The sequence below is a fragment of the Schistocerca cancellata genome, chromosome 7 (assembly GCF_023864275.1).
Source record: "Schistocerca cancellata isolate TAMUIC-IGC-003103 chromosome 7, iqSchCanc2.1, whole genome shotgun sequence".
Taxonomy (NCBI): domain Eukaryota; kingdom Metazoa; phylum Arthropoda; class Insecta; order Orthoptera; family Acrididae; genus Schistocerca; species Schistocerca cancellata.
The window spans coordinates 486644128-486667424 of NC_064632.1; the positions used below are offsets into that span (position 1 = coordinate 486644128).

The window sequence follows — 23297 nt, forward strand, 5'->3', positions numbered from 1 at the left end:
GTTGGGAGAAACATATTTGTCACCAGGGTAACTATGTTGACTAGTAAGTATCTGAACGAAGGTGTAGAATATTAATAAAAATCGTATTATTTGGAAAACAAAAACTTTAAGAATTTTCAAATAAAATATTCAAAGGTATTACTTCTCAGCATGCCCTTGTAAATTTATATTAGATGTTAACAATTTCCTGTTTTTGAAAAATGATTTTTTGCTTTACACAGTCAGCATTTTATATCCTCTCTGCTTCACCCCTCATCAGTTATTTTGCTACTCATGTAGCTAAACTCACCTACACTTTCAGCATATCATTTCCCAATCTAATTCTATCAGCATCACCTGATTTAATTTGTTCTACATTCCATTATCCCCATTGTTGATTTTCATTTTATAATCTCTTTTGAAGATGCTATCCATTCTGTTCAACTACTCTTTGAAGTCCTTTGGTGAAGGGTAAATGGAATGTAGATTAAAGACTTTGATGGTATGAAGATCCAAGGAATAACAACTGTTAAAACTTCAAGTTGAATAAATATATTTCAAGGACGATGCAATACATGAAAGTCACAGATCAAGTAAACAGAGTAAGGCGTGTGTCACTTTAACAGTCAAATCATAACTGAGTCCGAGTCTAGCAGCCGCTGGCTGGCTGGCCGCTTAGGTGGCACTGCTGCTGCATGGCTGGCATACAGTGCCGCATGTAGAGGATGCATGTAACTGTGCGGCGGCACTTTGAAAGATTGTCGAGTCACAACAACAACAAATATTTTTCCTCCTTATCTATGAATCAGAATGGAATTTTGTACTCTGGTGGGAAGGTTCGCAACAAGCTTCCATCTAACATAAAGCAATCAATTGGGAATCCCTACCAATTCCAAAAAATATTAAAAACATACCTCATTAGTCATTTCTAAATTGAGTATTCGAAAAATTCTGTTAGCTACCAAGTAGTAATGCACAGTAAATAAGACTCAATATTTACAGATGTAAGAAAATATTTCCTTTGAAAAATGATATTGTAATCCAATAAATATTAAGCTACTAATAATGATAAACAACAATCGTGTAGTAAAACAGAGAAGGTGGATGCTTTCTTTAACAGGGGGGAAGAGATTAGTGTTTAACGTCCCGTCGACTACGAGGTCATTAGAGACGGAGCGCAAGCTTGGGTCAGGGAAGGATGGGGAAGGAAATCGGCCGTGCCCTTTCAAAGGAACCATCCCGGCATTTGCCTGAAGCGATTTAGGGAAATCACGGAAAACCTAAATCAGGATGGCCGGAGATGGGATTGAACCGTCGTCCTCCCGAATGCGAGTCCAGTGTGCTAACCACTGCGCCACCTCGCTCGGTCTTTCTTTAACACAACACCTTTTTTTTCTAACATACTTGTTTAAATTTAGGTAGCATAAGTGTAAATGGCACTAAGCAATATAGTGCCACCAATAGTGATGAAGCATAATTTCCCGACATGAGAGAATCAAGACTACTTAATGTGGAAGAAGACATATAAAGTGGCTCAAACCATGCTCTCAGGGACATACACAAACAAGATATCCCCGTTTTTGTCATGCTAAATAATTTGGTATTGCATGTTATGTATGTCTTGTTCTGATCTTCATTATGCATGAAAAAAATGTGAAGGTATATCTTATCACCATTAGAAAGACTGTCCTTTGAAGCAGTTATATGCATGTAAAATTTGGCTGCTAAGTAGTATTATATGATTTAGTGATGTGGGTTCAGTCTTAGAGCTGAGCAGCAGTTACATAAATGTGTTCCTGTGAGGTTTCTATTCCTGGTATTGCGGTGTTTCTTCTTTCATTGATATGTCTCAAACTACTGCCTGGATCCCCTCCACTTGTTTTCTCACAAAAATTTTAGTCAACAATAATCAGTCTCTATAATACAACTGTGCCCTAATTATCATCACTTAAAAATTCTGCAAACCTGTCACCTTTTATTGTCATGGTTGCTACCCAGTGTGACTAGTGCACATGAAGGGCCATGCTATGACTCACTAATACTATAATTTGATGCACTCACTGAATAATGCTGTCACAGTCAGGAATAACTATCATAGTGATTGCTTGCCAGAGGAGTGATATAACAGAAAGCGATGTGATCCACGTAAATTATTACCACGATACACGTACAGGTGCAAACAATGCCATGTCTACAAAATCAGCATATAGAAAACAATATTCATTCAGTAATTATCAAGTTCCATAGACCATATGATGAAGGAGAACTGTCATGGATGGGGAACAAGTAAAGGTATAGATTAATAAAAGACAATATGGAGTTTAGAATGTAGACTTCAGTGTCAAGTATATTTCCTCGACATCTTTGAATTAATCCACACAGTATGCAATGCAGTGTTGGTGCCAAAGATATTTTCTTCATGATATTATCTTTCTAGTGGGAACATTTTTTCACACACAAATGAGTACAGATAATCTTTCTGACCTGGTCCTGAACAGAATGTTTCAATTAATAGATAAACTTAATGGCACAAAACTAAAATTATCATAGTATGTAAAGAAAAGCAGCCCCTTTATGGAAAGCAACATATTACTGCACTTGTTACTTATCCCAAATACCAAGATAATGTTCCAGTTTTTCTGCTGTTAACTGTTGTTCCAATGCAAAATGTCTGACAATGACGACACATGATCTATCACTGAACACTCTCTTATCAATAATTACAACTGTTGAAAAATTTACTTTTACTAGTACGTCTTTCTGTTTTGCTAAGAGATTCTTTTATACCTCCATCAGAAAAAAGAAAGAACACTAATTTTATTTGCAATTTAAAATAACTTACACAGCCTGGGTTTTCTATGTCAACATCAGCTGATATTGCATAGAAATATCTGTAGGGCTTTCCCAAACAGTCAGCAATATTGATTTGAGGTGTCTCACATCCAAGATTGCACAGAAGTTCTGGTTTCACTAATATGTTTCCACATGGTAATTTGAAAGCAAATGCTCTGCTGCCTTTGAGTTTCACTAAGTTTTCTTCGTTCTTGTTGTCATTTATGTCTTGAATTTCATTATCACACTTTTCTGTACTTCCCAAAGGAAGAACAAATCTTAGAGGACGGCTTCTGAACATTTGTGCATAATTTGGATTATCGTGACAGTTCTAGAAAAGAAGGAAGCATTGCATTAGATATTGTTATTATCTATGACACTGTTTAGTTTGCATTCAGATCTAGAAACATAAGGCTTCTGCCAACTGTTTTTAGTGCCAAATTTAGACTAAAAAATTAATAAATTTTCTACTAACAGATATTTGCATTTATTATGCTTATCCTATAATACTCAATAATATTATCCTAGTGAATGTTTGTATTTAAGTTATCAAAAAGGTTTGTCATTTAAAACTAATATTTTTAGATATAATTTCTGTTCAGGAGCATCATAAAGACAGGAAAAATACCACTTGCTTTCATTCAGTATTATTACAAAAAAAAAAAAAAAAAAAAAAAGTAATAACATGTTGATGTTATGGTTTGGGTGGTTGTTTGGGGTAGGAGACCAGACAGTGAGGTCATCAGTCTCAGCGGATTAAGGAAGGATGGGCAAGGAAGTCAGCCGTGCCCTTTCAAAGGAACCATCCTGGCATTTGCCTCAAACGATTTAGGGAAATCATGGAAAACCTAAATTAGGATGGCTGGACGTGGGATGTTGATATTATGCTATTTGCAGTATGTTACTCTACAATTATATCTACATCTACATACATATTCTGCAAACCACCATAAGGTGCATGGAGGAGGCTACCTTGAACCACTACTAGTCATTCCCTTTCCTGTTCCACTTACAAATGTAGTGAAGGAAAAACTACTATCTGTATGCCCCCAAACAAGCTCTGATTTCTTTTATCTTGTCTTCCCTGTCCTTATGCAAAATGTACATTGGCAGCAGTACAATCATTCTATAGTCAGCCACAAATGCCAGTTATCTAAGTTTTCTCAATAATATTTCATGAAAAGAATGTCATGTCGCCTTCCCTCCAGGGATTCCCAATTGAGTTCATGAAACATATCCATAATACTCATTTGCTGATCAAACCTGCCAGTAACAATTCTAGCAGCACTCTTCTGAATTGAATTGCATTAATGCCTTCCTTTAATCTGATCTGCTGGGAATCCCAAATGCTCAAGTAGCACTCAAGAATGGGTCTCACTAGTGTTCTATATGCAATCTCCTTTATAGGTTGTTATAGGTAAGCTACATTTTCCCAAAATTCTCTCAATAAACCAAAGTTAATCATTTGCCTTCCCCACCACCAACCTTAGGTGCTTGTCCATTTTATATTGCTTTGCATTGCTAAGCATAGATATTTAATCACAATTACTGTATTTGAAAATTACAGGACTTTTTTTATAGTCATCTGCATCAACTTACATCTTTCTGCATTTAGAACAAGCTGTCATTTATTAAACAAAATAGAAATTCTGCCTAAGATACCCTGTATTCTCCTACTATCACACAATACCTACTCTTTCCCACACACTACAGCACTGCCAACAAACAGTCACAGATTGCTGCTCACTCCTATCAGATGCCACTGGGGTACTATTGATAGTATCCTTCTCTTTTATGAACACTCGTGATTCAGGACAATATATTGGGTTCTATTACTTAAGAAGTCTTTGAGCCATTCACATATCTAGGAACCTATTCCGTGTGCTCAGATGTCTGTTAACAGTCCATAACAGGGCACTGTGTCAAACACTTTCTGGAAATTTAGGAAAATGAAATACATCCATGGTTTGCAGAATATGATATAAGGACACAAGACCAATGCTTTCTAAATCCGTACTGATTTTTGGTCAAAAGCTTTTTGCCTCAATGTTAAGGGTGCGGTATGGAAGTTTTTTGGGTCTGTTCTTTTTCCCTTCTTATATTCAGGATGCACATGCACTTTTTTCCAGTTGCTTGAGACTTTGTGTAGATGAGAGATTTGTAATAAAAGCAAGCTAAGTAAGGGCATAGTGCTGAAGAATACTCTCTGTAAAACCAAACTGGTATTCCATCTGCACCTGGTGAAATATTTGTTTTCAATTCTTTCAGTTGCTTCTCAATGCTAGCGATGTTTATTTCCATGTACTCCATACAGGAGTCTGTGACAGTCAAATGATAGTATGTTTGTATTATCCACCTGCATGAATGATTTTTTTAAATGTGACCTCAGGCACCTCACTATGAATGCCAGAGATAAAGTTTTGCTATTTTTACAAGATTTAAATATTCTAAAAACTTGAAAATGAGACCAACTGAGCTTTCTGTTTTAATATGAAACATTCACTGAAGTGAGAATGCATTGATAAATCAAACTGAAAGTACAACATATTCAGCAAAAAAATTCACAGACAAATAAGATGATTCCACATTCAAGTATCCAGTATGTGTCCAATACCAAAAGTGCTCCAATATATGTGTGCACTAGGGCAAGAAATTTAACAAAAAGAAGCAAATATATTTCATGATTAGAACTGAGGAAACATTTTCATTACTAGTGCCTGGCCCCAGTACTGCTAGCAGCCCATGTGAATAAAGCAGCTCCATTTGAGATAAGGTTGCAAAAGGGAATATATCATTGCACAATAGTTCATATCCACTCTATGGAATGACAATTTGCTATTATTTTTGCTTATAAATATCACATCCCTAAGAAATAAAACTGATGACCTGAGTATCCTGTATGGAAAGAAGTATAAGTTATGTTGTATATGAATGAAAATTTTCTAAGTGAAGACCTCTTAGACTTTTCTGTACCATGGGGCTTCATACTACTGAAAGTTTCTATAAACAAAAAGCAAGGAGGTACATAAATTAATTTAGTGGGTGCTCAGAACTGCAGTACAGTATCTTTTGTGTTGCTGATTGCTGCATAGAAAATGTGTAAATCTTAAGTTTCGCGCAGTGTATTGAATGTACGAGTAATTTATGGGAATGCAGCCTGGTTATCTTTTCAACACCTGAACATACTGTCATTTTCAATCACAAATGAACTGAGAGATACCTGTGTATCACAACTTAAATCCTCAATGGATGGGTTTACATCAACCAGAAACAAAAGATAGTGTGTGCAGAAATACAGCCCATTGTAAAAGTTACTCCAAAACCAATTCATATATGGCCCCATATGCTCTACAGAGGATTAGAATCTTGTTTATGTTTCCTTACAACAAATACAAAAGTTATGAAGCAAGAAATTAGAAAGAAAATGCAGGTCAGAAATTGGATTAGTTAGATGTAAGGCAAAAATGTTTATATTAGCAACTCCTGCAATAAATTCAAAATTGCATGAAGCCTAGTGAAAGGATTTAAGGACTCCAAAAAATGTTTCTTGGAGGAAATGAATTCAGTGTTCATTTTGTTAATGCTTGAGACATGACCTACTATAGTTCATACTAATGTGTAACAAGCCATTTTACAAATTAATTTGTACACTCAGTTATATTCTGAACATTTCTTTTTTTTACAAAAAGAAAAAAAAATACACAAATGTGAGTTAGTAATTCCTACCCACCACGTTCTTTTTGCGCTAATGATAACCTTAATGTGGAGTAATGAATGTCTTTTTCCTCCTACTATTTTAATTATGTATCTCCTCATTCCTTTTGAACTGTAGTGGATTACTTGGAATAAATATACTGTGAAGCAGTAGTCAGAATGCCCAGCTCCTTAAACAGGTGTCTACAAGATAAATGGTGGGTGAGGACCACATGTTATTCTTACAGCAGGTTTTTGCACAATGAAGACCTTATTTTTTAATGATTAGTTGCCCCTCAACATTATTCCACATGAAGTTATAGAATAAAAATGTGCAAAATATGTCAGATTACTGATTTGTTTCTCCCCAAGATTTGCAATGATTATGTGCAAATGTGGCTGAACTGACTTGTTTCAGGAGTCCCAAAACATGTTTTTTCCAATTTCCCAAAGAGACTACATTGCTTGAATTACTAAATACAACTTTCTGCATTCTTTTGGTTAGATACAGCTTTATCTATTGGTTGGTTATACCATCAATCTTGTAAAACATCAATTTATGTAGGAGAATACTGTGATTCACACAGTCAAATGTCTTAGAGAGGTTGCAGAAATAACAAACGGTGGTATTTTATTATTTAATGCTTGTAAAATATGGTGAGCGAGTGTGTAAATGGCATTATCATTCTCAGTAGCGTAACACTTCTGAAACCCAAACTGTGATTTGCTAAGGATCCTATTGTTGCTACGGTGAGAGACTATTGTACAATACATCACCTTCTCAAAAATTTTGGAAAATGATGTCAGCAGAGAAACAGGTTGGTAGTTATTGACATCTCTCTTGTCACTTTTCTTAAAGAGGTGTTTCACAATGGCATATTTCAGTCTCTCTGGAAAGAGCCTTGAGTTAGTGATACAGCACGTATTTCAGATAAGACCGTGCTTATTATGTGGGAACAAATTTTTAGCACTCTATTGGAAACACCATCAAAATCAGATGAGCTTTTATTTTTGAAAGAACGTAGAATTTTCTTAATTTCAGAAGTTGGAGATATGTTCATATGATTGAATTTGTGAAAGTTACATTTTCAACACACTGCTGTGATTTTGCTCTTGAACTGTTTGTTCCTATGCTTTCTAGTATATTTGAGAAATGATTATTAAGTGCATTTGCTTCCTGTGACTCATCACTTCCATTCAGATCAATAGTGATGTTGTTGTGCTCTATGGCTGGTTGTCCTCTCTCTCATTTCACTACATTCCATACAGCCTTAAGTCTGTTGTTGAAAGTACTGATTTCTGTAATTATGTGCATGTTTCTTGATTTTTTAATAACCTTTGTTAGTAATTCTGAGTAGTTTTTGTAGTGTGCAGCTACTGCAGGATCCTTACTTGTTCTTGCCAAAAGATACATTTCCCTTTTCCTTTCAAAAGATACTTTAATCCCTCTTGTGATCCACAGTTTTTTATATGGCTTATGCAGAAAACTGCGTTCAAATAACGAAATGAATTTATCATGGAATATATTAAATTTTATGTTAGTATTTGGTTCATCATAAATTACATGCATGTCAGCTCCTGTAAACTATTCTTAAAAATATTTGTTCTGGGGTTATTAATTATTCTAACTGATTTCCACTGAGGAGTGCCCCTACTGTAAGACAATACGTTATTCATCCTAAATAACTATGCATCATGGTCAGAGAGAGAATTTGTTACTCAGTAAACAGTTACTTTCTTGCTTTGAATTTCATAAAAGAAAACATTGTCAATTAGGGTCCTAGTGTATTTATCCAACTGAGTTGGAAAATTAATTACTGAGATGAAATTGCATAAGAGTTAAATTATAAATATGATTAAAGTCATGATTCAACACACACTAACTATTTCCAACAGCATTCTAAAATATAAATTCTACATGTGTATGTTAAGAACTTCAAATATATTATATCAAAAAATCAAAAGTAAAACTAAGCAGCTCAAATACAGAAGGCATTTTTGGTCTTTCTTATTTTGTGATAAATAATAGGAAATTTCATAACACATCCACTGTCTGCAATGTATTTTTAATAGTGTCCGTTTTCTGTCATGTTTAAAGATAACAGTGGTTACATCTCTACCACAGGATGACAGATCATACCCACTAACCTACTATCATATTTCCTTAATGTCTATCTTATCAAAACAAATAGCATATTCCCTGCAGCTTCCAATCCATAATCATTTATTTGTAAGCAGTGGTCACAGAAACTCAATAAAGACTCATACTTGATTTAAAGCAGTTAAAAATATATTTTCCTCCACATTATCTTCATGTGCTGTTGTATGCCATTCTTCAGACCTTCAGTGAAACCACTCACTTTGACAACCATAGAATTATATTACACAAAGTTTTACTGTTGAAGCTGCAAAGTGTCTGATTAAACCTAATCTGAGTGGCAGAAATCAAATAGTGCCTTTTAATACCAACACATCCATCATTCTGAGTGTCACACATGGTTATATGCTTTGACCTTTGCTTTTATGTAAATAGTCTGTCCAGTACTAAGTCATTCAAGCCCATTTGTTGTGCAGAGTAGGTGGTCAAGTCTCAGACACAGTAAAACAAAAACATTTAAGAATGACTTAGCATCCAACAAAGCTTGTCTCAAACCTTTAGGATCAAAATCACATGCATGATTTAAGAGCACGTAAGTTCCTAGTACAGGTTTTCCCATACATTTGGGATCAAAATATTTTGAGATAAGAAATCAATGGTCAGAACAAAAAGTTCAGCTGTTAAGAGGCTTTGAAAGAGCAACCATGCATGAAGCTTGTACTTTGTAAACAACATATTTCATAAGAAACAACTGCCTGCTGCTTTAGTTTTGGTGACAATACTGAAGAAATAATGCACAGTCATCTTAAATGTGTCCATGGTAGAGTTTACCAATGTTTGCAGCCATTAACTTGTTCTCAAAGATGGAGCATTGCTTCCATAATGGAGAATGCCACTGTCTACAGTTGGTGAATAGCTGTTAAAGATGGAGCACTATTCCTTAAAGGAACCTGCAGATATACATTTAATATACAGTGCAGCAGTATGAAGTATGAGAAAGTGTGTGTGTGTGTGTGTGTGTGTGTGTGTGTGTGTGTGTGTGTGTGTGTGTGTGTCCTTTTCATAAATTGTTACATTCCTTCCTGTATTTTCCATTGTTTGATTTCGTTAATATTATTGTACACACACACACACACACACACACACACACACACACACACACACACACACACACACACACACACACATTAAGGAAATTTGAAAGCTTTTGGAGTCAGTGCCTCCTTCATCTGACAGAAGAGTTGAAGGGGAAGGAAGAGGGGTGAAGAAAAAGGACTAGCAAAATTTATGAAATGGGGACAGTTTGGAAAAGTTGCCCAGAAGTGGGAGACTTACCAGGATGGTTTCTTCAGAAAGGTCACAGTCAACCACCTGTCCTGTCCTCATACAAATACGCTTATAAATTCTATAAATGTTTATATTTTAAACTACCTTCTCATCCTGTCTGCTAAGTCTCTCCTCACCTGGGGTTCTGGGTGACGTTTCCAAACTCTCGCCATTTCCTAAACCTCACCAGTACTTTTCCTTCATCCTGCTTCCTTCCCCTTCTGCCAAAAGGAACCACTGGCTCCGAAAACTTGCAGATTTTCTTAACTTTCACATGTGTGTGTTCCCCTGCTACTGCTTGGTGAGTAGACTTTTTATCTGTCCTGTTAATATTACTGATACATTTCTTAATGGTTGTACTGTCTTGTAATGTACTGTGCTGTGGTTTATATCATGTATTTATTTTAATGATTAACTTATATGTTTTGTGCAACCAATTTATATTAGTAAAATGTGGAACGTCTTTGTTGGAGTAGACTGGAAGGAGCAAAGGTTATACTTTACCATATAAAGCATTGAGCAGTTGACAGATGCATAAACAAAATTAGAATTGTCATTGAGCCTTCAGACAATGTCATTCTTCACAAGTAACAAGATAGATAGAGCAATTTGATTAGAGGAGATTCAGACTAGAGGAAATTATTGTACTTATCATCAGCTTTTATTATTATCAGTGTTCTAGAATTTTCATCTTGACCATTAGTACATTGTTCCATCCAATTTATTTCCTATGCCTTATGTGTTCCCCAACTCAGAGTTGTTTACAGAAATGTTTCCTTCTTTTCAGCATTTGTGCCTTTCACCTTTTCTTTCTCTTGTATCTTACATTTTTTTTCTGATGCGTATTGTATTATAATTAAGTTAGTTTTTTTTATCAGCATGCTCCAGTTGCACTTCCCTCATTCCCTCAGCAGCTGCCAAGTATATGATCCTTTAATGCTGCATATATTATTATTCATATTTCACTTACATTTTAAATTTATTGCATAAGATTTATGTTAAATCATGTGCTGCCAATAACAATAATTCAAAGAAATACAAGACCTGAAAATAATAATTTCCAAAAATATTTCTTACCTCCATAGCTTCAACATACATACAGTTCAACACTTCTGCATCTTTGTAACAACAAACATCCAGGACTAGATGGTCATCAGACTCATAAGCATTAATTGTATGGAGGTAGAAGAATGTTTCAGCCACAAATGTATGTGCCAATGTACCATCTTTTCTGTTCATAAGATATATGTTAGTCTGCAACAAAGAAATGTGAATGTTGAGATACTGCATCATGAATCACAAAGAGAAAGTGTAAACACCTTAAAATGAAACAAATTTTATAGATATAAGACCGTATGGATGCATTCAGAACATTATATTCTTACGATGCCCTCTCTAATGACCCCACCATCAACATTAAAGCCTAATCCTTTTCATTCTGTTACAATCTTTTTATAACTTGCATATCAAAGTGACTAAAATGTCTTTTTTACGTTGGGTATCTGTTGGTTTATGTTGTGTTCTGTATCTCTAAATAAGAAGAAGAACTTTCAGGGATGTGAGTATACATTTATACATTTAAGACAAACACATCATGGAAACTTAAGTGGTATGCTATATTAACAACAAATCATCACTATACTGCTTAATGCTGTCACACTTATAAAACCTGAATTTAATTCAATAACTCAGTAAGAAAACTGCTGCTGCCTCAGTTTTACTATATAGCTGATGTTTGTGTGTCAGGGGCTGGTCAGATGATTCATGATTTAAATTGGTAAGATCTGATGGTAGGGTTACAGTGTAGTGCAGACCCCTTGAAGCCATAGACCCTAGTTGTCAACAAGTCACTGTGCAAGCTGGTGGTGGCTCCATGATGGTGTGGGCTGTGTTTACATGGAATGGACTAGGTTCTCTCATTCAATTGAACTAATCATTGACTGGAAATGCTTATGTTTAGCTATTTGGAGGCTATTTGTGGCCATTCACGGACTTCATATTCCCAAACACTGATAGAATTTTTAAGGAGGACAGAGCAACATGTCACTGGGCCCAATTCATCTGAAGAACATTCTGGGCAATTCAAGTGAATAATTTTGCTACCCTGATTGCCTGAAGTGTATCCCATCAACATTTACGGGACATTATTGAGAGGTCAATTCAGGCACAAAATCCTGCACTGGTAATGTTTTCACAATTATGGATGGCTATAGCAGCAGCATGGCCCAATATTCCTGCAGGGGACTTCCAATAACTTGTTGGGTCCATGCCATGTCAAGCTACTGCACAATGCCAGGCAAAATGAGGTCGGACATGATATTTGGGAGAATCCCATGACTTGTCATCTCAGTGTATAACTATTAATGTCTGTTCTTGGAGCTAAAAGGTCATTACTGCTTGTTTGAAATTACATAATATGAGTCTGTGAGGCTAAGACTTAATATGTTAGCCATGAATCACTTGTAGACCTGTTCAGCTATCATCTGAGCTGTGTCTGCTAGGGCTGAGTTTGGATCTTTGATAAGTATGCTTGTGTCGTCAGCATATACTAAATTTTTTGAATGAGAAACAGAACTTTATGTGCACTGGATGCTAAAGAGGCACGGGGATTAAAGTTAGAGTATAGAATAGTGGTTGCTTCTAACAGTGCCACAAGACTCCCTTTCTTGCTAGGTAGAAATTGACAGATGACACCTTCTGAGGCATGAAAAGAATGACTGACACTCTTTATGTTATGTTAAATTAAACATGGGTAACTGATAATATGTATGCTGCAGCTGATGAAAGTGTTCATCACATTTCTGTAAAATAACTGACATTGACTTATCTTCAGTGTGAAAGCTAAAAATCAGCATAATGGAAAGCCGTGTACTTAAATACAGAAAGGCAAATGGAAGAAAATAATCACACCATTAGGGAAAATGAGAGAAAATGAATAATACACTAGAAGCTGAAAAAGGTGACTGCAAGAGATATTTAAACGTCATTATGTTGAGCTTCCAATACTTTTTTTCTCTCTGACAGACTGTTGAGCCATATCCATGAACAGTGCAAGAAGTCTGGATTTCACATGTGAGAGAGCTTTAAGGGAACTGCTATGGGCTTTCCATCAACACATTATGAATAATGCCTCTCTGTCTTGTGGATTCTTGTGTGTGCATCCATATAAGACGAATTTATTATTTATATTGTCAAGAAACTGATGTATGTAAAAAATAAGTTCATGCTAGCCAAAAAATGAGTAAAGTTAAATATTAATGCTGGTCTACCGCGAGGCTACAATTAAAGTGCAGCTACTCATAGAGGTCCAGTGTGAGCAGTAATTACCGTATGGTAGCAAAACCTGGTACATATTCTAATGTATCAGTGTGGAACTGATTTATGCCAGCAAAAAATTGTTTCCAATTCTGGCCACAAGGTGAAAATCTGGTGCTGTGAATGCAAAAAGGATGAATAGAAATGTTTCCATAGAAAATGGATTAGGAACTGCATGTGGGTCGGAAAGGTCAGACAAGTGAAGAAGGCAAAATTCTGATCTTATTATTAACTGCCACTTACACAATTTGTTCAATATGAGCACTGCAGATGTTGACGAGATGCTGTACTGTGCCAGATTTGCACATAGTGGCCAAAATAGGAACTAATTTTTACCAATGTTTATTGTTGCTGCATTAACTCATCAACATATCTACCAAGTTTCGCAGCCATACAATAATTACAACCCACACTGGACTTCTGTGAGATGCTGCACTTTAATTATAACTATCTGGTCTCTATTATGGAGACCATAAATCTACTAGGTTAATATCTACTTACTTACATGAAATAAATTCAGAAACAGAAGTGTTGTTTTACTAAAAACATATTGATAGAACTCAAATATAATATTCACTTAAGTTATTGTGTTCACATGCTGATAAGCAAAAAGAATCAATCTCAAATATTCTTTTACAGAATCTTATTTGCTGTGAAAGATTTATATTTTACACTATCTGTTAAAAACTACCTTTTAAGGATGTTGCTATTGTAAATTGCTATTCAGGCTACAACAATGAGAAAAAAATGCTTAAAAGATAATTCTACTGTAACATAAGAAAGAGACACAAATGAAAATAAATAAATGTAAAAATGTTAGCAGAAATGAATGAAGTTTTAGTTTGATTTCTCATTTGAATGAGATAATCAGATGAACAACATTATCTCAGTTGAAGCAGGATGGAGGAGGGAGCTGACAGGATGTGACTCAGCCTTTTTAAGGAACTGTCTTTTGAGACAGTCCCTTCACTTTCACTAGTTGGGCAAGCATTTGAAATATGCTAGGGGCATAAATAAACTATAAAATAGGATGTGTCAACAAGAATTATCAGCTACACCTTGATACCATTCACGTGTTAAGAAGTAAGCATATACAGTGCCTCAGAGCAAATTCTAATCGATAGAGTTCTGAAGGACTTTGATAGGTGGCCAAAAACATCTGTATGCTGAAACAGCCACTGAAGTGATGGTATTGTAGTGAAAAGTACACTCTATGCTCTATGTTACCAGTACAGACCTTCAGTCAGTGTCTGATTATCCTCACTGACAGCCTGGTGCCTGTCATATGGACACAAAAATCTGAACAGTGGTTAAACATCAGCTCATCTCACTGATGCTCTCCTGTTTATAGTACAGGGCTTAAAGTTATGGGGCTGAACTAGATAGTGGTAGAACATCTACAGTAAGGTCTGTTATATGAACCACAGGGCAAGTAAACAGATTGAAGAGATGTATAGTATTTGATGAGTATGACACAAAGTTCATGAGCATATCAAAAAGTTAGTTCAGATAAACCAGAGATAGTAGTTAGTACAGGACTGACAATATATTTCTTGATCAGTATGGGTCTGTCTACACAGGATAGTCAGAAACCATCTGAAAGGCTTGTAAGGGTGTCACAGGGTAGGTCGAGCTGAGAAATAATTGTTTAAAAACAGTTTGATACATTGTGCTGTTTCTGAATTAATTACCATTGAAGTTAGCCAATCAGACTATTATGTATGCAAATTTAAGTGACCCACTAGAGACAGGACATGAAAATCAATACAATTGTTCACTGGTATGGTTTACATGTAATGAAATAAGGAAATGGCAATTATCAAGTTAAAGATCACTGTCAGGGAAACTAAAGGACAGAGGGCTAGTTAATATTTACATTCAAGAGGTACAGTTTCCCATAACAGAATGTAGTACTCCTAGCTATTGAACAACAATTTTCTACTTCAAGGAGAAAATATGACAGGACTCGGGAAGGTTGGTAGTAGGAATGGGGCGAAAAACTCAGATCCTTGGCTAATAGGAACACACATGATAGATGATGGGTTCTTTCTAATATTAGGAGTCCTGTGCCACATTTTAAGTGGTTCTGTCACAACATTGTGCTCCTAAATGTAAGAATGGGCCAAACTTTTTAACCATTTATGATTTTAAAAATTTGATAAATTGAATTTTCCTTTGCACACAGTAGCAAAAGTTACAAAAAAGTATCAATTGAATATTATTTGTAAAAATGTGTTCATAATGTTGTCAATTGTATTATATCAGGATGTTCTGGCAAGTATCCTGGCCTACTATGAATAATTGTTCCAGCAAAAGATGATTGTTATAAAGGAAGAAGATAGAAATAGCGTGTAAGGTGGGATTAGAGATAATTCATGCTACTTATTTTGGTGCAGATACTATGGGAGGGCCGAGAATGCGCAGCATCTACTGGTTGGGTGTGTGTGTTTACACTGTGGTGCATCCAACTGAAGGTGTCATGGGCTGCCCAGAATACACAGATTAACAAAAATCCTGATGTCATCATCACGACAATTGAATTATCTTTCAACAGACCATTCACTGTCTGTATGACCTTTAAGTCAGACATGTTTTACTGACTGATGTGTATGATCATTGATAAAGCCTATTTCAGGTACTGTAATATATATTAATGGGAAGTAATGAACTTTAAAATATAGAAGAGTCAAAACAAGAGTTCATTCAAAGTCATTTCGTAGTATGCAGTAGAAGTTACAATCTTTCATTTAGCTTTCCCTGCTAGATGGAAAGAAGTCCAGAAGAGTTGGGTGTTCAAGCATAGTAGTGGGACAGTGGATCCAGATCACCAAAATGAGGTAGCAAAGCAATAATTAATCAAGAAGAGACATTTGAGGCAACAGATGGCAATCTAGAATGGTGTTCAAGGCATAGTCAAGCTATATAAAGTACACCCACATCTTTTATGAAAGACATTCACAAATTTTACACTGAACAATGTTTTGGAAGCAGACAAAGTTTGATGGATCCTGGACATCAAGAAAATGCTCTTTGAGTGACCTATGAAAAGAATGGCGTACAGGCAGATCAATCCAGTTCCTATGGCCATACTATTGATTTCTCTCAATGGACTATAAATTATTTTTTTATAAAACAAGAAACAAAGTAAAAAAAATATGGTGAAAAGTTAAAGACCAAATGTCACACCACTCAACACTTTCATGGAAAATTTAGTGGAAGAACGAGTTTGAGCTCCAAAGTTTCATGCTAAGCACACTTTCTAGTTTCTATTGAGACTTACCACAGCACTCATATATTTTGTATCTTTGTTTCCGATCTTGTTACAAAAATTTCAAATCACTTTATTGTTCTTCTGCCTTCATATGTACTTCTTTTAATATTGGAACTATTGGGCACAATAGAAAGACACACTTGTTCTCACAAATATCTGTAGACTACACGTAAAAATGCACTGTACCTTTTCATCTGGATACCACTGAAGAGCTCCTATCATTGCTTCATTCTTGAAGTGGCACTTCAGAAATGAAGGCACTGAAAGTGATAATGGTTGTTCCAGGATGACAAAATAGTTATCAGTCACAGAAAATGAGTGCATGTAGGATGGATGTAACCTCCATCTTGAAGGAATAGTTCCAACAATTGTAGCCTGTTCAAATGAGTTCACACATTCTGAAATATAATTTTTTTTTTGTTATTATTTACATTTAGGTAATTTATTTCTAGAGAATTATCTAGACAAATAGAAGATAAATAAGACATTTGTTAAATGTAATGTATGTCGAGTATATTCAATTTTTGCAAAATGCCTTATTAATAATAAAGATTAATTCAGGATGAACAGTGATTTGTACAACTATAGTTCAGGACACAATAATAATTTCTGTGCCTAGGATTAGCAGAGAGTTTTGATCTAACACATTTTAACAAGCTTACAGCAGTTATTGGCAATCCGCTGCAATTTCAAGAGCTTGCTTACAATATTCATTATTAACTGCTGTTGCAAATTATATGATTATATAGATACAAGGATTCCAACATCTGTCCACATCCAAACTCCTGCTAGCAGCATCAAGAGAAATATGTTTATAATAAACTATGATATGTTCTTTTATAATGTATGAGGTATGTTCACAAAATAAGTTCCATTTGGTTACATAAAACAAAAGTATACAAATACAGAAAAAATATATATTCTACAAAAATCTACAACTGTTAAACTACTTTTCTACATTGTTGTTGTTGTTGTTGTGGCCTTCAGTCCAGAGACTGGTTTGATGCAGCTCTCCATGCTAATCTATCCTATGCAAGGTTCTTCATCTCCCAGTACCTACTGCAACCTACATCCTTCTGAATCTGTTTAGTGTATTCATCTCTTGGTCTCCCTCTATGATTTTTACCCTCCACCCTGCCCTCCAATACTAAATTGATGATCCCTTGATGCCTCAGAATATGCCCTACCAACCGATCCATTCTTCTAGTCAAGTTGTGCCACAAATTTCTCTTCTCTCCAATTCTATTCAATACCTCCTCATTAGTTTTGTGATCTACCCATCTAATCTTCAGCATTCTACTGTAGCACCACATTTCGAAAGCTTCTATTCTCTTCTTGTCCAAACTATTTATCGTCCACATTTCACTTCCATACATGGCTACACTCCATACAAATACTTTCAGAAACGACTTCCTGACACTTAAATCTATACTCGATGTTAGCAAATTTCTCTTTTTCAGAAACGCTTTCCTTGCCATTGCCAGTCTACATTTTATATCCTCTCTACTTTGACCATCATCAGTTATTTTGCTCCCCAAATAGCAAATCTCATTTACTACTTTAAGCGTCTCATTTCCTAATCTAATTCCTGCAGAATCAGCCGATTTAATTTGACTACATTCCATTATCGTCGTTTTGCTTTTGTTGATGTTCTTTCAAGACACTGTCCATTCCATTCAGCTGCTCTTCCAGGTCCTTTGCTGTCTCTGACAGAATTACAATGTTATCAGCAAACCTCAAAGTTTTTATTTCTTCTCCATGGATTTTAACTCCTACTCTGAATTTTTCTTTATAGCTTACAAAATTTTATAGGTACTTTTCATAGTGTGGCTGAAGTTTTTGTATGCCTTCTTCATAGAAGGTTGCTGCCTGTGTATTCAACCACATGGTAACATGTTCTTTCAGCTCATCATCATCATCATCGAAGTGTTGACCACCAATAACAGATTTTAGGTGTAAGAAGAGATGAAAGTTGCTAGGAGCGAGGTCCAGGCAGTACGGAGGATGATCAAACGCGTCTCAGCAAAATTGCCATAAGAGTTGTTTGGTCACATTCGCCGTGTGAGGTCGGGCATTATCATGGAAAAAAAACAATACCTTTTCACAGTAATCCTCAGTGCTTGTTCTGTATTGTGTGGAGCAATTTCGTAATGGTCTCGCAGTTACCATGTGCATTGATTGTTTGGCCTTGTGGTAAGAAATCAATCAGCATGTTGCCTTTTCTGTCCCAAAAAATGGTGCACATGATTTTTCAAGGTGTCAACATTTGCTTAGGCTTAACCTTCATTGGGGATGAAGTGTGCCTCCATTCCATTGATTGCTGTTTTGTTTCAGGGGTGTCGTACGATACCCAAATTTCATCTCCCATGACTATCTAAGAAAGAAAACCACCGACTTCTTCATTGTAGCATGTCAAAAACTGAAGTGCACTGCCGATCCATTATTTTTGTGTTGTTCAGTAAGAATTTTGTGTACCCAACGTGAGCAAAGTTTTCAAAATTTCAGTTTTTCAAACAATTTTATGAGTTAGTGATCGTGGGATTTGCAGAACTTCCATAGCAAGGGCACTAAGTGCAAACTTATAGTTGTGCTTAATCTTCTCTTCAGTTGTGTGAACCAGTTCATCAGTAACCACAGACGGGCATCCACTTCGTTCTTCATCGTGTACTTGATCACATCCTTCATTGAACAGTCTGACCCATCTTATAACCATTGAATCACTCATAGCATTTTGTGCATAAACATCACAGATTTGCTGATTAATTTCCTTTGGTTTAACTTCCTTTGCATTTAGAAAACGAAGCACAGATCTGATTACACACACAGCAGCATTTTCAATTATGGCTGACATTATAAAGAAGCAATACAAATCACACATCACCAGCAGCGATCTGAAAATGGCGTACATGTCTTCTTTTTGAGTCAGAGTAACTGTGGTGCATACTTGGAACTGTGATCATAGTGCTGCTGTGGATAGAAATAGAAAAGGAACTTATTTTGTGGATGACCCTCATAGATAACCTTGATTTCTTGATAGTTATCAGTATTTACCTGCAAATGTTAATCAGCAATAGTAGGTAAACACAGATAGATAGTTAATGGACAAGTCTGGAACTTTTATCATAGAGTGCATTTCCTACCAACATTTGTGTTTTCTTTTACAGTTCATGTGATTATAAATAGAACTATCTTCTTTTGTTTTTGTGTTTGTCCAGCCACGTAGAAAGGTCTGCCATGTGGTTTCAGTTCTCTTTTTGTATGGTCTTTTGCCATGTTGAGATGAAGCCATGCAGTGTTCTTGTTATGTGCTGTCTTGTCCTGCCTTTGGGATTCTTTCCATCAACCTTTATTGTATAACCATACTGCGGAGCTGCTGAGTCACAGATAGGCACAACAAAAAGACTCTCACAATTAAAGCTTTTGGCCCACACACACACACACACACACACACACACACACACACACACAGAGTCTCAGGCAACTGAAACCAAACTGAAAGTGGCAGCACCAGTGCCTGATGGGAGTGGTGACTGGGTGGGTGTAAGGAGGGGGCTGGGGTGGGGAGGGGGAGGGATACTATGGTGGGGGTGGTGGACAGTGAAGTGCTGCAGGTTAGATGGAGGGCAGAGGAGAGATGGGGTGGGTAGAGGAGGAGAGGGGGAAAGTAGCAGAAAAGGAGAGAAATAAAAAGACTGGGTGTGATGGTGGAATGATGGCTGTGTAGTGCTGGAATGGGAACAGGGAAGTGACTAACTAAGATTGAGGCCAGGAGGGTTACGTGATCTTAGGATGTATTGGCAGGGAAAGTTCCCACGTGTGCAATTCAGAAAAGCCAGTGTTGGTGGGAAGGATCCATATGGCACATGCTGTGAGGCAATCATTGAAATGAAGCATATCATGTTTGGCAGCATGTTCAACAACAGGGTGATCCATTTGTTTCTTGGCCACAGTTTGTCAGTGTCCATTCATGCGGACAGACAGCTTGTTGGTTGTCATGCCTACATAGAATGCAGCACAGTGGTTGCAGCTTAGCTTGTAGATTACATGACTGGTTTCACAGGTAGTCCTTCCTTTGATGGGATAGGTGATGCCAGTGACCAGACTGGAGTAGGTGGTGGTGGGAGGATGTATGGGACAGGTCTTGCATCTATTTCAACATCACACCCAGTCTTTTTATTTCTCTTCTTTTCCATTACTTCCTCCCCCACCCCTTCCCCTCTCCACCTCTCCCCTGCCCTCTGTCGAACCTGCAGCACTTCATTGTCCACCATCCCCACCATACTATCCCTCCCCCTCCACACCCCAGCCTCCTCCTTACCTCCACCCAGTTGCCACTCCCATCATGCACAGGTGCTGCTGCTTGCAGTGGGGTTTCAATTGCCTGAGACTGCAGGTGTGTGTGTGTGTGTGTGTGTGTGTGTGTGTGTGTTGTGTACTGTTGATGAAGCCTTTAATGGCGGAAAGTTTTAATTGTGAGACTCCTTTTGTTGTGTCTATATGCGACTCATCAACTCTGCTATATGGTGAGTAGCAACTTTCTTTTTCATAATAGTGTTTCATTTCATCCTGGATTTTCCATTGTTTGCTTTATTGTATAGCAATTAGATCATATATTGCACATGGCACACACTGACTATATCAGTTTAATGGCACTTCCTGGCAAACTGAAAATGTGTTCCAAACTGAGACTCAAAATCAGAACCTTTGCCTTTTGAGGGCAAACACTCACCAACCAAGCTATCTGGACATGATTTCAGATTTTTCCCTCACAGCTCTACTTCCAGCATTACCTCCCTACTGTCTCCCAGACTTCACAGAATCTCTCCTGCATACTTTGCAGGTGCGGTGCTCCTGGAAATAAAGAGCTCTCTCTCAACTGTAGAATGTAAGATTTACTCTGGAAACTATTCCCTAAGCTGCGGATAAGTTAATTCTCCACAATATCTTTTCTTTCAGGAGTGTTAGTTGTGCAAGGTATTTATGAGAACTGCTGAGAAATTAAGAAATTATGAGAAGGGATATTAGTGGATGAGAGGAGAGATGGTGTTTCATGCTTGCATAGCTGAGACATTAGAGCACTTGACTGTGAAAGGCAAAGGTTCTAGATTCAAGTCCCAGTCTGGCACATGGTTTTAATTTGCCAGGATGTTTCATTGTGGGAACAATTCCCAAGTCTGTGGCTAAGCCATTTCTATGCAGGATCCTTTCTTCCAGAAATGCTATTCTTATGAGGTATGCAGGAGAACTTCTGTAAAGTCTGGAAGGGAGGAGAAGAAGTACTGCTGGAAGCGAACCTGTGAGGACATGTCATGAGCCATGCTTGGCTGGCTGTCAGTGGAGCACATGCCAATGAAAGACAAAGGTTCTAGGTTCAAATCCTGGTTAAGGACACATTTTTAAGCTTCCACGGAACTTCAGTCAGTAGAATAGTTGTTAAAGAGATCAGTTATGTAGGTGTTGAGGGATTTTTATTGCTGTAATATCTTTGACCTTCTACCCAGTAATGCCATAGTCTTGATTTTTATCCTCTTTTCTTCTCAGAAAAGATGTCTCATCTTAACCTGAGTTCTGTGTCATTTATCTCTGTTTCCTGTTCTGACAGAAAAAATTGTGGATTCAGAAGCTAAGAGCAGAATCTTTATTTATTGTTATGAGCATCTACGATGTGTATTGGAAACTACTATGCTCATTTCAGAAAGATGTTCTGTTTACCATCCAACCTTTATGACATACTACTCCACCCTATGCCACTCCCAATACCAACCCCTTTCTACCGATATAATATCTGTACGGATGTCCCATGTGAAAGACCTTCCCAGTCCACCTACCCAACTATTCCTATTCCAGTCCTGTTATGTGCTTATCCTACCCCACCTAAGGCCAGGCAGTCTGTGAAAGCAGCTCTGTTATAAACTAGCTCTGCTGCAATAATTGTTCAGCTTTTTATATTGGTGTGACTAACAATCAGTTGTCCATAAGGATGAATGGCCATTGCCGAACAATGGACAAGAACAAAGTTAAACATGCAGTTAAACATAACATGCTTGATTTCAACAGCTGCTTCACAGCCCAGGCCATGTGGATCCTCCCCTGCAACACCAGCTTTTGTGAACTGTGCAGATGTGTTATCTTTACAACGCATTCCCCACTCTTGAAATTATCCTGGCGTCAACCTGGGTAACCTACTGTACCCATATCCACCCAACTGTTTCTTCTCGATCTGTTCTGTCACCTTCTCACAATTCACCACCCCTCATTCTCATTGTGTGATGTTCTCTGCCAGCACACCCAACAGTCTTTTCTGCTTCTCTGTTCCTGTCTATTCTGCTTCTCATTTTTACTGTTGCCTCCCCCCCCCCCCCCCACCACCACAGCCTCACATCACTACACCTGGCAGCCCTCTCCTGCCACCTATAGTTCCCGCATGCTGCACCAGGCAGTGCCGACTCCTCTTTCCTCACCAGTACCCTGCTATCCCTTCCCCTTCTCCCACTCCACACTGGACTGTCAAGTATTTGTTGTGCTCGGTTGTGTGAATGGGTGTGCATTTTTCAAATTGCCTGTTTGCAACTCAACAAGTCATCTTTGCAGTGAGTGGCCAATCTCTTCTTTTTTTATATCGTTAATATTCCAACCTGAACTTTGCACTATGTTTACAACTTCATAATAAATCATGTCTCAGTCACCACCTGTTTCTACAGGCTGGGTTTTTACTCTATTTATGGATATTTTGTGCAGTTTTCAATTGGAAAGTATGTGTTTGATGGCACAAAATAAGGGTGT

At 37.1% G+C, this 23297-nt stretch overlaps 1 protein-coding gene across 2 annotated transcripts in view; it reads right to left on the reverse strand.

Annotated features, from left to right (window-relative positions):
- LOC126092041 (carotenoid isomerooxygenase) overlaps positions 1-23297 on the reverse strand; it is a 374906-nt gene that overhangs the window by 13084 nt on the left and 338525 nt on the right. For both annotated transcript variants that reach the window (XM_049907445.1, XM_049907446.1), the window contains exons 7-9: positions 16701-16912; positions 11006-11182; positions 2822-3142 (exon numbers count right to left, since the gene is read on the reverse strand). In XM_049907445.1, the coding sequence (XP_049763402.1) occupies positions 2822-3142; positions 11006-11182; positions 16701-16912 (710 nt within the window). The remainder of the gene's footprint in view (positions 1-2821; positions 3143-11005; positions 11183-16700; positions 16913-23297) is intronic.